Source organism: Cibotium barometz, chromosome 24 (genome assembly GCF_041138505.1).
Source record: "Cibotium barometz isolate CiBa-2024 chromosome 24, ASM4113850v1, whole genome shotgun sequence".
Lineage (NCBI taxonomy): Eukaryota > Viridiplantae > Streptophyta > Polypodiopsida > Cyatheales > Cibotiaceae > Cibotium > Cibotium barometz.
In genome coordinates, this window is record NC_141069.1 from 26,816,992 (window position 1) to 26,834,586 (window position 17,595).

Here is a 17,595-nt window from a genome sequence, read left to right on the forward strand (position 1 = left end):
CAGGGTTCTTTGCCAACTGAATGGCACTCTGACTGTCACAATGCAACAATGGAATATCCCCTGTATAACCCAAATCAACCACTAACCGAGATAGCCATAATGCCTCCTTGCAAGCCTCTGTGGCTGCAATATACTCGGCCTCTGTAGTAGATAAGGCTGTGCACTTCTGCATCCTGGATATCCATGACACAGCACCTCCTGTGAATGTAAATACATAACCGGTAGTAGACTTCCGGTTATCTGGATGACCGGCATAATCCGAATCCGTGTAACCATGCACTAATGCATCCTGTTTGCCAAAGCAAATGCACAAATCCTGTGTGCCCTTCAGGTATCTCATGACACCTTTCACTGCTTCCCAATGCTTCTTGCCAGGGTTGGCCATGTATCTAGAAACCACTCCCACTGCAAATGCAATGTCCGGTCTAGTAGCAACCATGGCATACATGAGACTGCCACAAGCTGAAGCATACGGAATCTTGGCCATATCAGCCCTGTCTCTATCTGACTGTGGGCTGTCCATAGCACTGAGTTTCACATATGGAGGCAAAGGAGTACTAGCTTTCTTCCCCCCGTCCATATTGAACCTCTGCAAGACTTTGCCAATGTATTCCTTCTGAGACAAATACAACACATGCTGATTTCTGTCCCGAAGTATCCGCATACCCAAGATGTGATTTGCATCACCCAAATCCTTCATATCAAAGGTTTCATGCAGCCTCTTCTTCAAAGCATCCATCTCTTTACGAGATTTCCCGGCAATCAACATATCATCAACATACAAAATGAGAATCAATAGACTGCCATCCAAAGCTTTCTTGGTGTACAAGCAGTGATCTATGTCACTTCTCCTGAATTTCTGAGTTTTCATGAATGTATCAAATTTATGATACCATTCTCGTGGTGCCTGTTTGAGCCCATAAAGACTCTTTTTCAGCTTGCATACAAGCTTCTCCTTTCCACTCACTGCATAACCCTCTGGCTGCTGCATATATATCTCCTCATGGAGATCACCGTGAAGAAAAGCAGTCTTCACATCCATCTGAATCAAGTCCAGATCATCATGCGCAACCAAAGCCAACACAGCTCTAAGTGTGGTCATTTTGACCACTGGAGAGAAGATCTCATCAAAGTCCACACCATATTCCTGCTTAAAGCCCTTAGCCACTAACCTGGCTTTGTATCTTGGCTTTGCATCTGATGCAACTTTGAGCCTGTAAACCCACTTGCATGGCAAAACCTTCTTGCCTGCAGGCAAATGCACCAACTTCCATGTTCCATTTTTATGCAGAGAATCCATCTCTGACTTCATGGCACGCTCCCATAGAGCCTTGTCTGCCCTCTGTAAAGCCTCTTTATAACATGAGGGCTCCCCACAGTCAGTGAGCATCAAGTAGTCAACCCCTGGAACAAACCTGTCAGGGACTCTGGAGGGTCTAGTGGACCTCCGTACCCAATGACCATCATTTGCAGGTTGCTGTCCAGCCTGCATATCACCCATTGGTGGCTCCTGTTCCATGCCATAAGGCTGAAAAATCATGCCCGGTATATCCTCCAACTGTGGTATATCCATAGGGATATCTTCTGCCATCTCTGGCTGTCCATTTGGACCATTTTCAGCACCATTTAAGGGCTGGTTTTCCTGCTGTAATGGCTGATTTACAGCCCTTTGTTGTTGTCCATGATGTCCATCATCATCAAAGATGACTCTGCCAGGCTCCTGTTGCCTTGCAGGCTCCTTATACATGCATGTTTCATCAAAAATGACATCATTGCTGCGTATGATCTTTCTATTCATGGGATCCCAAAGTCTATACCCCATTTCACCTCTGTCACCATATCCTAGGAATATGCATTTGTGAGACTTAGGATCAAGTTTGGTGCGCATTTCCCTGCGTATGTGCACGTACGCAACGCAACCAAACACTCTCAAGTGCTTGTATGACGGAGGCTTCCCTGTCCATACTTCTTCTGGCACTTTCCCACCAAGCCTCGTGTTAGGTGACCTGTTTATAAGGTGAACGGCTGTCATAACAGCTTCAGCCCAAAAACCATGAGGTAATGCAGCATGTGACAACATAGAACGGACCTTCTCCTGTATGGTCCTGTTCATCCTCTCTGCTGTCCCGTTTTGTGGAGGATCATAAGGAGTAGAAAGCTCCCTCTTGATGCCTTTAGCATCACAAAAGTCCTGAAACTGTTTGGACATGTACTCTCCACCATTGTCGGAACGCAAAGCCTTCAGTGTTTTGCCAGTTTGATTCTCAACATGAGCAACAAACTTCTGAAACACTGAGAATGTATCACTCTTCAAGCGAAGAGGATAGACCCACACCTTGCGTGTGGCATCATCAATAAAAGACACAAAGTATTTTGCTCCTCCCAAAGAAAGCTGAGGCATCTCACATACATCTGTATGCACAAGCTCTAACTGAGCATCTTTCTGTCCAAGAGCTTTCTTGTGGGGGCACTGTAGTTGCCTACCATATATACAATGCTCACAAAACTGAAAACTTGAAAACTTTAGAGAAGGCAAGTAACCCAAACGAGACAATTGCTCCATTCCCTTGACACTCATGTGTCCCAACCGGCTATGCCACATAGAAATTTCCGGCAGCTCGGTTGCATTTACATTAGCATGGTGACAAACACCTGCATGCATGAAATAAAGAGTGTCCACTTTAGAGCCTCTGGCAACAACCAGTGAGCCCTTACTAATCTTCCACTTTCCACTACCAAATGTGGTAACATAATCAGCATCATCAAGCTGTCCAGTAGAAAGCAGATTCTTCTTGATCTCAGGCACATGCCTGACATCATGGAGCATAAGCTGTGAGCCATCTGAAAATACAAGCCTCACATCACCTCTGCCAAGAATTTTGCATGCATGGTTATCACCCAAATAAACCACTCCTTCATTGCCAGCAGTGTACCTGACAAACAAGTCTCTGCAACCTGTGACATGAAAGGAGGCACCTGAATCAATGATCCATGAGTGCATACCATGACCACCTGTAAGAAGTGAATGGGCATCAAGTGAAGACGTAAAGAGGACCTCATCCTCACTGCCACCTGCATGTGACACATTGATTTCTTCGATCTTGACTCCACTTTTGCCCTTTGGCTTTACATCTTTGGCTTCATCCTTCTCTTTGTCTTTGCCTTTTCCCTTTTCTTTCTGATCATTTTTCCATTTGTAGCATTGCTTTTTAATGTGTCCCTTCTTGCCACAATAATGGCATTCCAAATCCTTTTTGGAGCGAGACTTGCTCCTTCCCCTTTCTTGGCTTTTCCCCCTTTGCTGGGATCTCCCACGTGCATTCATTGCATTGGACTTTCCCACAGAGTTGTTTTTCCTGTTCATCTCTTCTTGAAGAAGAGCACCCTCAACATCTGCATATGACAGCATAGCATGCGAATTGCTAGTGGCTGTCCTGAATGTGTCCCAACTCTCTGGCAAAGTGCATAACAAAAAAGTGGCTTTGAATTCATCGTCCATTGCCAACTTTTGATTGATAACCTGGCTGACAATACCATTAAACTCATTGAGATGGGCTGTCATAGATGCCCCTTCCTTCATCTGAAGGCCTATGAGTTTCTTCAACCAATACACTTTGCTTGAGGCACTTTGTTGGGCATACAAGTCCTGCAATCTCTGCCACATTCCCCAAGCTGTCTTCTCTTCACGAATGCTGAAAAGTAATGAGTCTGACACAGACAACATGATAGTAGATCTTGCCAGCTCATCCATATCTTCCCACTCTTCAGCTGTAAGAGAAGCGGGCATCACACCCCTTTCTTTGATAGGCTTGTGCTGCTTTTTCTGAAGCAACACATTGTAGCACTGGGTTTGCCAAATATCATAGTTATGCGAGCCTTCAAGCTTCTTGATGTGAAGCAATGAAGAGCTCTCACCTGTGGTTGCCATAGCAAAATGCAACCTGTAATGCCTGACTCCCTGCAAATGTGCAAACACTGCACCCAAAGATGTGCAAACACTGCACCCAAAGCACACAAAGTGCTCACAAATGTTCTCCCAAGCTTTATCTCCCACTGCGGAAGCAAGAATGCAACTTTTCGCCCACTTTTTGTGATGAAAACACCAAAATCTGGTTGCTGCAGATTTTGGACAGCACCTTGAATGTGCTCTTTTGCCCTTCCAAAGTACTGTACAGCAGTACTAAGCGCTTACCAATGATGTACCAAACCTGTACCGGCAATTTCAGCAGCTGAATTTGAACCTTTTGATGCTAAATGGTCTTGGCTGATCAGAGGGAAACACAGAGTGTTGCTTTTGTGGGACACAGATCTGTGTGTGAATCCTCTGTGCTAAGAGGTCTTGTGGGCTGCCAGATTGGACATACAGGTGTATTCTCCTGGCTGGTTTTGTTGTACTCAGCTTTACATCTTTTTGAATTTGAATAAAGAAATACCGAAAGGGGCGCCAAGCTTTGGGGCCAACAGGTGTCGGTTTCATTTCAGATTTGGGGCACTCTAGCTCCAATTAAATTTGCTTTTATATTTGGACTACAAGTGGAAGGGTGACTGCTAGTCTACCGCACTTTGGTTTCTACCACCAGATGCCGGTTCACTAGGCCTTCCACCATGCCACCAAACCGCCCACAGTTGGGCAAGTTCACGCGACCAAAAGCAACCCAGCAGCAAATCGAAGATAGTCCAAATCACACGAATCCCGAGGAGCTCTACACGCAGCCATCATGGGCATACAAACATGGCGCTTTTTCTCACAGCAATCATGGTATAAAAACCACGTGCATCCATGGTGCTTTTTCTTGCACACCCGCCAGCTCTCTCTCTCTCTCTCTCTCTTCATCTTGCAATAACCTACACATGTACGCTGTGCAGGAAACATAGAAAGAACTCATCCGAAGGTGTCCCGCTCGCATCTTCCTCCCGGAGAGGCTCTGATACCATTGTCAAAACCTGAGATCTCTCTGAGAAGGAAACCTGCAAAACAGCCATGAAAAGCAAGACAAAGCAACGAACCCTAACCCTAGAAGGCAAAGCGGAAGAAACATATCTAGGTGCAGGCATACTCACCACCCAACCATGACAGCCGTGAGCAAAGCTCACAATCTTGGCCGTCCCCACCGAGCCACGAGCTCGAGCATCATGCTCTCATGAGTGTCCTGCCATCGTCCTCATCCAGTGTACTCTACCACCCAGGGTTGTCCCCCAAGGACGTCGGTCTCTTGCGCGATGGTGCTCCTGCTCCACGCGCTCTGCACTCTTGTGCTCCATCCGTCGGTGTGTGCCCAACTGGTACCCCTCCCCCCAATAAATAGGGAAGGAAGGCCCAAAAAGCACACACTATCAATAGCGGACCAAAAAGCACATGTCCGCCCACAACATATCACACTCTAGCTCGCCAATCTGCGTTCCCCTAGCGTGCACATGACAGTGAGAGATACTTGTGGGTCATCCCCATGGTATGCTCGGCATCAGAGATCTCATGCCTCGACATCGACATCGACTTGGATATTCTACATCAACATATCTGTTTGTTTTGTATTCATTAATTGTATTGATCATGGCCAACGTGCCCATGGATTGTTCCTGAATAAATTCCTCAAAGGGGGCGGGGCCTGTTCCCCGGTCAATGTGGTGTACTGTGCAAGATCCCCATTCCCTTTTCTCTCTCCCCTCTCTCTCTTTATATTTTTATCTCTTGGACACATGGTTGAGTCTGTCACTGCACGCCCCGCTGGGCTTACAGTGGTATCAGAGTAGGATTTCTCTTAAAGAAACTTTCTTGGGGTGACAAAGCCATGTCGAGAGCAGAGGGAGACCATGGGCCTCATGAAGGGAATAACCATGAGGTTGTTACAGAAATTCTTAATGGGAACCGCGGCCATGACATCAGAAGAGTACCATGACTTTCAGCAGTTCATACCACCTCTCAAAGACGAAGAATTTACTTCTTGGAGCACATAACCGGTAGTAGACTTCCGGTTATCTGGATGACCGGCATAATCCGAATCCGTGTAACCATGCACTAATGCATCCTGTTTGCCAAAACAAATGCACATATCCTCTGTGCCCTTCAGGTATCTCATGACACCTTTCACTGCTTCCCAATGCTTCTTGCCAGGTTTGGCCATGTATCTAGAAACCACTCCCACTGCAAATGCAATGTCCGGCCTAGTAGCAACCATGGCATACATGAGACTGCCACAAGCTGAAGCATACGGAACCTTGGCCATATCAGCCCTGTCTCTATCTGACTGTGGGCTGTCCATAGCACTGAGTTTCACATATGGAGGCAAAGGAGTACTAGTCTTCTTCCCCTTGTCCATATTGAACCTCTGCAAGACTTTGCCAATGTATTCCTTCTGAGACAAATACAACACATGCTGATTTCTGTCCCGAAGTATCCGCATACCCAAAGTGTGATTTGCATCACCCAAATCCTTCATATCAAAGGTTTGATGTAGCCTCTGCTTCAAGGCATCCATCTCCTTACGAGATTTCCCGGCAATCAACATATCATCAACATACAAGATGAGAATCAATAGACTGCCATCCAAAGCTTTCTTGGTGTACAAGCAGTGATCTATGTCACTTCTCCTGAATTTCTGGGATTTCATGAATGTATAATATTTATGATACCATTCCCTTGGTGCCTGTTTGAGCCCATAAAGACTCTTTTTCAGCTTGCATACAAGCTTCTCCTTTCCACTTACTGCATAACCCTCTGGCTGCTGCATATATATCTCCTCATGGAGATCACCGTGAAGAAAAGCAGTCTTCACATCCATCTGAATCAAGTCCAGATCATCATGTGCAACCAAAGCTAACACAGCTCTAAGTGTGGTCATTTTGACCACTGGAGAGAAGATCTCCTCAAAGTCCACACCATATTCCTGCTTGAAGCCCTTAGCCACCACTAACCTGGCTTTGTATCTTGGCTTTGCATCAGGTGCAACTTTGAGCCTGTAAACCCACTTGCATGGCAAAACCTTTTCGCCTGCAGGCAAATGCACCAACTTCCATGTTCCATTTTTGTGCAGAGAATCCATCTCTGACTTCATGGCACGCTCCCAAAGAGCCTTGTCTGCCCTCTGTAAAGCCTCCTTATAACATGAGGGCTCCCCACAGTCAGTAAGCATCAAGTAGTCAACCCCTGGAACAAACCTGTCAGGGGCTCTGGAGGGTCTTGTGGACCTCCGTACCCAATGACCATCATTTGCACGTTGCTGTCCAGCCTGCATATCACCTATTGGTGGCTCCTATTCCATGCCATAAGGCTGAAATATCATGCCCGGTATTTCCTCTAACTGTGGTATATCCATAGGGATATCTTCTGCCATCTCTGGCTGTCCATTTGGACCATTTTCAGCACCATTTAAGGGCTGGTTTTGCTGCTGTAATGGCTGATTTACAGCCCTTGGTTGTTGTCCATGATGTCCATCATCATCAAAGATGACTCTGCCAGGCTCCTGTTGCCTTGCAGGCTCCTTATACATGCATGTTTCATCAAAAATGACATCATTGCTGCGTATAATCTTTCTATTCACGGGATCCTAAAGTCTATACCCCATTTCACCTTTGTCACCATATCCTAGGAATATGCATTTGTGAGACTTAGGATCAAGTTTAGTGCGCATTTCCCTGCGTATGTGCACGTACGCAACGCAACCAAACACTCTCAAGTGCTTGTATGACGGAGGCTTCCCTGTCCATACTTCCTCTGGCACTTTCCCACCAAGCCTCGTGTTAGGTGACCTGTTTATAAGGTGAACGGCTGTCATAACAGCTTCAGCCCAAAAACCATGAGGTAACGCAGCATGTGACAACATAGAACGGACCTTCTCCTGAATGGTCTGTTCATCCTCTCTGCTGTCCCGTTTTGTGGAGGATCATAAGGAGTAGAGAGCTCCCTCTTGATGCCTTTAGCATCACAAAAGTCCTGAAACTGTTTGGACATATACTCTCCACCATTGTCGGAACGCAAAGCCTTCAGTGTTTTGCCAGTTTGATTCTCAACATGAGCAACAAACTTCTGAAACACTGAGAATGTATCACTCTTCAAACGAAGAGGATAGACCCACACCTTGCGTGTGGCATCATCAATAAAAGACACAAAGTATTTTGCCCCTCCCAAAGAAAGCTGAGGCATCTCACATACATCTGTATGCACAAGCTCTAACTAAGCATCTTTCTGTCCAAGAGCTTTCTTGTGGGGGCACTGTAGTTGCCTACCATATATACAATGCTCACAAAACTGAAAACTTGAAAACTTTAGAGAAGGCAAGTAATCCAAACGAGACAATTGCTCCATTCCCTTGACACTCATGTGTCCCAACCGGCTATGCCACAGAGATTTCCGGCAGCTCGATTGCATTTACATTAGCATGGTGACAAACACCTGCATGCATAAAGTAAAGAGTGTCCACCTTAGAGCCTCTGGCAACAACCAGTGAGCCCTTACTAATTTTCCACTTTCCACGACCAAATGTGGTAACATAATCAGCATCATCAAGCTGTCCAGTAGAAAGCAGATTCTTCTTGATCTCAGGCACATGCCTGACATCATGGAGCATAAGCTGTGAGCCATCTGAAAACACAAGCCTCACATCACCTCTGCCAAGAATCTTGCATGCATGGTTATCACCCAAATAAACCACTCCTTCATTGCCAGCAGTATACCTAACAAACAAGTCTTTGCAACCTGTGACATGAAAGGAGGCACCTGAATCAATGATCCATGAGTGCATACCATGACCACCTATAAGAAGTGAATGGGCATCAAGTGAAGACGTGAATAGGACCTCATCCTCACTGTCACCTGCATGTGACACATTGATTTCTTCAATCTTGACTCCACTTTTGCCCTTTGGCTTTACATCTTTGGCTTCATCTTTGTCTTTGTCTTTGCCTTTTCCCTTTTCCTTTTGATCATTTTTCCATTTGTAGCATTGCTTTTTAATGTGTCCCTTCTTGCCACAATAATGGCATTCCAAGTCCTTTTTGGAGCGAGACTTGCTCCTTCCCCGTTCTTGGCTTTTATCCCTTTGCTGGGATCTCCCACGTGCATTCATTGCATTTGACTTTCCAACAGAGTTGTTTTTCCTGTTCATCTCTTCTTGAAGAAGAGCACCCTCAACATCTGCATATGACAGCATAGCATTCGAATTGCTAGTGGCTGTCCTGAATGTATCCCAGCTCTCTGGCAAAGTGCATAAGAGAAAAGTGGCTTTGAACTCATCGTCCATTGCCAACTTTTGATTAATGACCTCGCTGACAATACCATTAAACTCATTGAGGTGGGCTGCCATAGACGCCCCTTCCTTCATCTGAAGACCTATGAGTTTCTTCAACCAATACACTTTGCTTGAGGCACTTTGCTAAGCATACAAGTCCTGTAATCTTTGCCACATTCCCCAAGCTGTCTTCTCTTCACGAATGCTGAAAAGTAAAGAGTCTGACACAGACAACATGATAGTAGATCTTGCCAGCTCATCCATATCTTCCCACTCTTCAGCAGTAAGAGAAGCGGGCTTTACACCCCTTTCTTTGATAGGCTTGTGCTGCTTCTTCTGGAGCAACACATTATAGCACTGGGTTTGCCAAATATCATAGTTATGTGAGCCTTCAAGCTTCTTGATGTGAAGCAATGAAGAGCTCTCACCTGTGGTTGCCATAGCAAAATGCAACCTGTCAATGCCTGACTCCCTGCAAAATGTGCAAACACTGCACCAAAAGCACACAAAGTGCTCACAGTTGTTCTCCCAAGCTTTATCTCCCACTGCGGAAGCACAAATGCAACTCTACTCCCACTGTATGTGATGAAATCACCAAAATCTGGTTGCTGCAGATTTTGGACAGCACCTTAAATGTGCTCTATTGCCCTTCCAAAGTACTGTACAACAGTACCAATTGCTCACCAATGATGTACCAAACCTGTACCGGCAAGTACAGTAGCTGAAATTGAACCTTTTCCTCACTCAAATTAGTGTACAGCCATGCCAAAACTTGCACAAAGCTGTGCCAAATCTGTACCAACAGGTACAGTAGCAATAAATGCTCTCCTGGCTGTCCAAATGAGTGAAAATCAGACTTTTACTGTCCCGAACACTGCATACAACAGTTCCGAACAGAAATTGGGCAAAAGCCCCTTGACTGCAAGCTGATTTCTGAGGATTCAAGGCATAAAAGTCTTGCCTGCTGCTTTGCCAAGCTCAACAAGCATAAAATCTTGAAAAGCCCCTTGATTTAAGATCAATTGCTGATCATACATGGTACATTGACGCACATGAAGGCATCCAAAGTCTTCACGGTGCTTCCCCCTAGCCACATATACATCCAATACATGAAAGCCCCTTGATTTACAGGCACATTGAGTGCTTGTAAGGCATCAACACATTGTCCACAGCATCAAATGCGATTGCCTGCATGCAAATCAATTCAATCGGCACAAAAGCCCCCTTTTGCACTGCAATTTGCTGCAATTTTGCCCGAATGTGCGATTTCTCACATCATACAGCATGTATGAATGCTTAATTGCACAATTACATCAAAAGCCCCAAATTTCAACATCCAATTTCCTACAAATTGATCCTGATTGTGACCAATGTCACCCAATTTTGCCAATTTTGCTCAGAAATTGAGCAATTCGGCACCTGTACCTGCTCAATTGATAATTGTACTTGCTCAATTGCAAATCCCAAAAAAAAAATTGAAGCAGAATACCTTGTAATTTCTGATTTTTTGTTGCAGGAAAGAGAGGTTTGCTGAATTTGGTGCTGCTGCAGAAATCGTGGAGACAAAATGACAGGCGATTTCTGATTGCAGTGGGGTCGTGATGATGCTGCTGTAGCTGCAGTTCGTGTACGGATGGCTGGCCACCCTGCAGCCGTCTAGCTCTTACTCCCTGATGGAGTACTCTTTTGCGAGCGAGTAGCAGGGCTGCGGTCTAGCTGCGCAGCAGCGAGTCCATGGGGGCTTACAAGTACCTGGAGGAGCTATGGCGGAAGAAGCAGTCGGATGTGATGCGCTTCCTGCTGCGCGTGCGCTGCTGGGAGTACAGGCAGCTTCCTGGTATTGTTCGCATCACTCGCCCCACCCGCCCTGACAAAGCTCGCCGCCTCGGCTATAAGGCCAAACAGGGTTATGTGGTCTATCGTATCCTGCAGCCGTCTAGCTCTGATGTATTGACGCCCAGCCGACGACCAAAGCCTTCGCCGCCTCCACCTAGTAGCGCTATACGCGTTGTGTGCCTTCGCCTGTGTTTCCGCCTGAATTGGACGTGTGCTGCCTACGCTGACACGTGTCCGCCTGAATTGGACGTGTGCTGCCTACGCTGACACCCCTGCCTTCGCCTTCTTCTCCACCTGCGCCTGGGAGATCTGAGGGCAGCACTGCTTAAGCCAGCTGATAGCTCCCTGTGCTGCTGCAGAGCTTCAGGTCACGCAGGTACAGCAATGCGCAGGCTTTAGGCTTGTATATCAGCAGAGATGCACAAAGAATTCGAGCAGAGTGTCCTCGGAAAAATGCAAGCTCTAGGGCAAAGGGTGAGGATCAAGACAGCACTGGCTCTGATACCAGTTGAATGGGAGTTAGGGTTAGAGTTAGGTTATTCATGTGGGAGACATACACAGAGAAACAAGGGAGAGAGAGAGAGACATAGAGTTGTGGGGATAAGTCAACTCATGAGAATGAGTGTGTGACTCCCCTATCACACATGTATATTGCACTAGTACACATAGTGCACTTAGTACATTAAAAGTACTAAGTGTACTATGTACTATAACTTATGGGCTTGTACACACTATAAGGGTGGGCATAATGCCTTTACCCCAACAGAAACTCCGAGAACATTGCCCCCCTACACCTATCACCTGCCCAGACACATGGCACTCCTGTGCACGCTCCCTCTATCATATCCCCCATCATCCACCCCCAACCCCACCACCAGATCCCCGTCCCACCACCTCCACTTTCTTCACAAAGGGCATAGTCCGCAAGGCCATTTATAGACTACGTAATGGGAGAGCCCAGGATCATGAGGGACTCACTACCGAGTACATCTCGCATGCCGATGATACCTTGGCGCCCCTACTAGCCTACATGTTCAATAGAACCCTTTGTGAAGGATTTCCACCCTCTTGGTCCACCAACACCATTGTTGGAGGTGGCAATTCTCGTAGCTACTCTCAGGTTATCGCATGACTAGAAGTTGTGGTGGATTATCCCATATGCAAGAGCATGGGACGTCCAAGAGCCATATATAGGGTGTGGTGGCACCTTATCATAGATATCTCCTCCGGCCGGATTTTTAGGGTGCAACTTTGAGCGTGTCTAGGGGAGGAGGCATGGTGGGAGCAATGGCTAGGAGACGGGAGCCCAGTCACCTACGTTTGCGTGCTGCTACTGCGTGACTTTGACATGGTATCAGAGCTCGTCTTGGGAGGTCCTGGGTGGTCCTAACCTCTGTTTGATCAAGGTGCTCAAATTGAAGGAGGGTGCTGAGGTTGGGAGGAGAGGAGTCCCAGCGCTTGAGGAATCGGAACATGGAGATGTGTCTCTCCCAATTGTCTCCAAAAAAGAGCCTGCATGGGTAATGCGATACCAAAGGTCTCCCAGTGTAGTGTTTATAACTAAGGGACCATCCTTGCACGGATGCACGCAATGCATCTAGGGTGATAGATTTAGGGACTCCTTAGTAGATCAAAATGGCCCTGTCCAAATCTTCCCTCGTACATAACTTGAGGATCTGACTATCTAGCCTACCTATACCAGGGATCTCCAAGTGATGTAGCAAGATTCTCTCATCCTACCAATCAAGTGCACACTACCAGTCTACCTTGCCAGATTTTTTAGGTCTCTCAGCAACCCCATATGGAATACTGAGTGGACGCGAAAGTTGCAAAGTATTGTAGGCATTTGGGATCTTCGTTGAGCAGGATTTATATTTTTTTTTAGCATTTGGAATTTTTTTCTCAATGCGGGGGGGAAATAATAAATAAATAAATAATCGTACCGTACAATATCGTACGGAACCGTACCGTACGAATAGGTTCGTACCGGTACGAGAAACCACCATGGTTGGGCGGTGCACTAGATGCCACTGTCTGTGTTTCCATGTTTTGCTTAATCGCAAGTGTCTCCTAGACAGGGGTCTAACGAACTTATGTAACACTTTTTGGTCTCATAGACACATTGGAGCTTTAGTAGACTTTAATAAGATATCACACGTAACACATGGATCACACCGGTAGGCCCATTGCCTACCAAGATGTAGTAGTACAAAGATCATTTCCTGAGATTCACAGCATATGGTTTCATACAGAGACCATGTTATCTCGATGCCTTCATGTCCCGTGCTACAAGGATGGCCATTGGCCAGCTTAGCGTATCATCCCATAGACTGAGGATAGAGACTAGCAGAACCGACCGGATACCCAAAGAGGATAGGACATGTAGACTCTGTCAAACGGGGGTTGAGTCGCACTATGTTTGCCAATGCCCAGCCTACTATGAGATCAGAGGGAGATTTCACTGTCTATCATGGAGTACCCAGATCAGAGGTGCCTTGGACTCTTCCAACTGGAGCTGAGCCGACACAGAGAGTCACTACTCAGAGATCCTCGCCCCCTACAGCCAACTCTCAGCTTACCATCACCAGTTTTTTTGTAACATGCAGAAGCTCTGAGTAGTCTTATTTCAACCCTAAATACTGCATAGGAACTCTTGATGCAAGAACAATCAACGTAGACACACACAGAGAGAGAGAGAGAGAGATGGTTGCATATTCAGTACATTCATATAGTACAAAAAGGTACATCCTTCTGTGGCCTTCTTGAAAAGGAAACATAACACCTTCTCTACGACCTAACTCCATAGGGAGTAAGATGATCTACAATGATCTCTACTTAGCCTTATATAGGCCTTGGAATGCATAATGACATGGCCGACTGCTGGTTGGCCAGGTCCTTTGGACAAATAATACCAAAAAAGCAAATAAGGCTCTCCACACCTGGCCGACTTCATACCTGTCCACCTGGATCTGGTCCAGTGCCTAACAAGACCCTATTCATGTCAGAAACAGTGTTTATCTGCTGTCCAAATCAGGGATAAGCTTGGGATTAAGCATGTTCATGTGCATGCACATGAACATTTTTCCAGCTTAGAGGGGTGGATAGGGAGGCACCAGAACCCATCACAGTGGATACGGAAGCCTATACCACAATGCAGCCCCCTCGCAGCAGCAAGCACATGGGAGTTACATCAGATCGAGCATGCACACTCCAAAGAGCTAGACACCCTCATCCCGTCGGACCCTGACCACCCCCAGCTCATCAGCCCTGGATTCAGGAGATCCTGGCCCGCCATAGCAGCCTCATCCTCACAGCAAACTATCGACATCTCTAGCCTTCTTGTATCGCCCTTGCCCAGCATACAGGGTTGATTGACTGTTTTTATTCAGCTCTCCCATATCCCATCACTTATTGTACCCTATACCTGGCATAGTAGGATCTAGATTTTTCATCTTGTATAATCTCAGAGTCTGAGATCTTAGCTTTTGGTTTTCAGTTTTAGTTTAGCGTTGCTTTTTCTTATTTCTTCCATGACGAGATTTTATGGACACTATGTACACATCATTTTGGTGTCACAGACCCTTTGGGTCTTTTGAAGACAAAAAAGCTAAAGGCAAAAGAACTCATGTATGCTAATGATCATGATAATATGATGGCCAACTAGCACTTGAATTTGGCCTTACTGCCCATTCACTTGAGGAGCTACACAACATTCAGTATAAATACAAAACCACTACATTGAGGGTGCATGGCCTCTGACAAAGGATGTCACTAATGGCATAGTCTCTACACAAGGTTATCTTCTCTCTCCAACTCTATCCAGGCCTTAAATTAATAAGTTATCCACCTTTGTAGATACACTTGGAGGACAGGACTTAATCTTACCACAGATACTACAGCAGTGGACCAAGACAACCATATTGATTTGGTAGTCCAGGAAGAAACTGCACTTTCACTCACAGCTTTTCCTTTTAAGGTTTTGATTTTTGATCTGTGACATGCTTTTTGCCATCCACTTATTTTTAAATGCCTTCTAAAAGACAATAATTAAACAAAAAATGCAAATAAGGGATGGTATCAACAACGAAGAAAGCTAGCACACAAAAAAATGCTCTAAAACAATTCTTTTCGTTCACCTACAGATGCTGATTCCAAAAAAACAGTTTTAAAAAACGTCGTGTCCCTATGAGGAGACCAGGAAAATATGGACAAACCTCCTCGATGCATGATTGTTCTTCTTTTGTTAAAGGAGAAGTTTTAAGCCTCCGCACTGCCTGAAAAGGTGATGTGTGTTCAGTTGAGGGGATAAGGGAGACGCACACAAAAAAAAACAAGAAACGGGGGGGACTGGCTGTTGTAGGGGTTGGGGGGGGGGGGGGTTGGAATTCTCTTCTCTAGACTTGACACATAGTTGAATTGCATTCAGTACCTTAATAGAATTTTCTGGAGCCCTAGCTGTGCTCCGATTCTTTTGCCTGACAAAAATCTGCCAAGGTAATCAATGCTCTACTCATAACCATTAAGCAATCCCTTAAAAACATAGAAATGAGGACAAAAAGGGAGAAGGGGGGATTGAGATGATGTTATATAAAAATCAATAATGAGTGCACACTAAAATTTCTTCAACTAATGAGAACATTCCAAAAATAACTCTATTGAGCTGAAACATGAACTGTTGTGTTATGACAGGCATGGGAACCATACTGAGCAGTATAGATAGAGATGGGCAAACACTTTTGCAATGCAAGTGTGAACAAGAGAGAGAAGGAACAGTGGAAGACTTCAACACACAAGCATTCACAAGTAACCTACTCTACTCCTTGTATAATGTATAACTAAAAGCTGAAACAGGACCAAAAATGCCCTATTTATAGGTGAATATGGAGCTGGTCAGCCTGTACGACTCGTCATCCAGGTCCAACTGTCCACTTTCTGCATTTTCATCATTTTCACACATGTGGCCACCCAACTGACTCCTGGCTTGTCTGCCCCTGGTACTCTTGGCTGCCCAAAAAATGTCACTACTGCCACAAGGCTGGACACTACATCAATGAGTGTCGGAAGCGGCTTGCCAATGAGAAGAAAGAAACTAGAGATGAAGCTCCTAACTCAACCTCAGAGGAGCACAAGAAAGATGACGCCCAACTTGTTGACATAAGCTAGATTTTCTAGACATATGCACATAACCACTAAGGGGGGGATGTTAGGAAAAATGTAGTGGTGTAATGTGCACATAATATCACATAATGTCACATTAATAATAAGTGCTAGAGGTGATAGGATTAATGAATGGTTGTAGACCTTAGTCTAGCACATAACACTTATATTAGTATAGATACACATAAGTGCACACTTAGATGCACACATGGCATGAGAGAATTTACTTGAAATATCCTTTGTATACATGTGTCATTGTTACTATATAGACCTGCGGCCATCAACCTGCCCTCTCGAAGGTTGTGCTAGTGCTTCTGATCCTTCTTCGGATTGGACTCACCCAAAGTCTAGGTTTGGTTTTGTGGAGCCTTCTCAGCCTTAAACTTTGGTTCACGCTAGAAAGCCTTCTTAGAGGTTTCTATGGCCTGAGGTTTCTAGGAGACATTCCTTTGAATCTGGCCAGCCATCATTGTTGGTGTACGTCCCATATACAGAGAGAAAGAAAGATTTTATTGACGTCTTCCAAAAGACCGAACTCGGCCTATGAGACAAATCAGTGTACCTGTGTGGGGTATCCTCTGTCATCCCAACAAAACGAAAATATATTAAGCGTCTACTAAAGACCCAGTGGGCCTATGAGACCAAAGTGGTACAATAATGTCCATGGCATATCTCATCATGGAATGGAAAATAAAACAGAATGAAAACATAAATATAGCTCTCTCACTGGGGTGATACAAAATTGTCCATGGAAACTCGTCATGGAAAACTAAGAACATAAAAACATGGGAGCAACATCAGCTCCGAGTAGATGGTATACCACTCTCCAAAATGTCAAGCATGGGGTTGACGAGTATGGCCGAGAGGTCTCCCTCAGCTATGTCACGTGGAAAGGTAGCTCGATGGCGGTGGAGCATGTCTTGGATCTGGAGTTGATGAGGTGATCGTGGCCGACGGCCGGGGGGGTCGAGGGCGTCAAGCACGCTGGAGTGCAGAGGCTCGATCTGAGGTAACTCCTCTAGGGCGAGGTAGGTCCAGAGAGCAGCTCGTGGAGGGTCCACAAGATCCACTGTGTCGGTTTCCTCCACCTCCTGGGTCCGGAAGAAACTGGTGATGGTTGGCTCCCAAGGGAGGGGGCGGGGTGGCTGGGGCCCATGTCTCAAGAAGGTGTCCCTGTGTCTGCGGAGCTCAAGCAGGAATCTGCTCTCTGGGTGTCCGTACAAGCTTCCCGGCTCTAAAGATGCGCTCAGCTCTACCCGTCTCCACTCTGAGGCGATGGGAAGAAACCCGTATCTGGCCAATCGCAATCCGCATGGCATGGGACATGTGAACACTCAAGTAGCCCGGCTGCTGGATGAATCCATCCTCAGTGAGTGTG

The 17,595-nt window shown here is 45.9% G+C and overlaps 1 protein-coding gene across 1 annotated transcript in view; it reads right to left on the reverse strand.

Annotated features, from left to right (window-relative positions):
- The window catches only part of LOC147625095 (uncharacterized), a 71,836-nt gene that overhangs the window by 36,602 nt on the left and 17,639 nt on the right, over window positions 1–17,595 (reverse strand). Inside the window, exons 5-6 of the mRNA XM_086818359.1 lie at window positions 15,490–15,546; window positions 15,275–15,334 (exon numbers count right to left, since the gene is read on the reverse strand). Coding sequence (XP_086674485.1) covers window positions 15,275–15,334; window positions 15,490–15,546 — 117 coding nt within the window. The remainder of the gene's footprint in view (window positions 1–15,274; window positions 15,335–15,489; window positions 15,547–17,595) is intronic.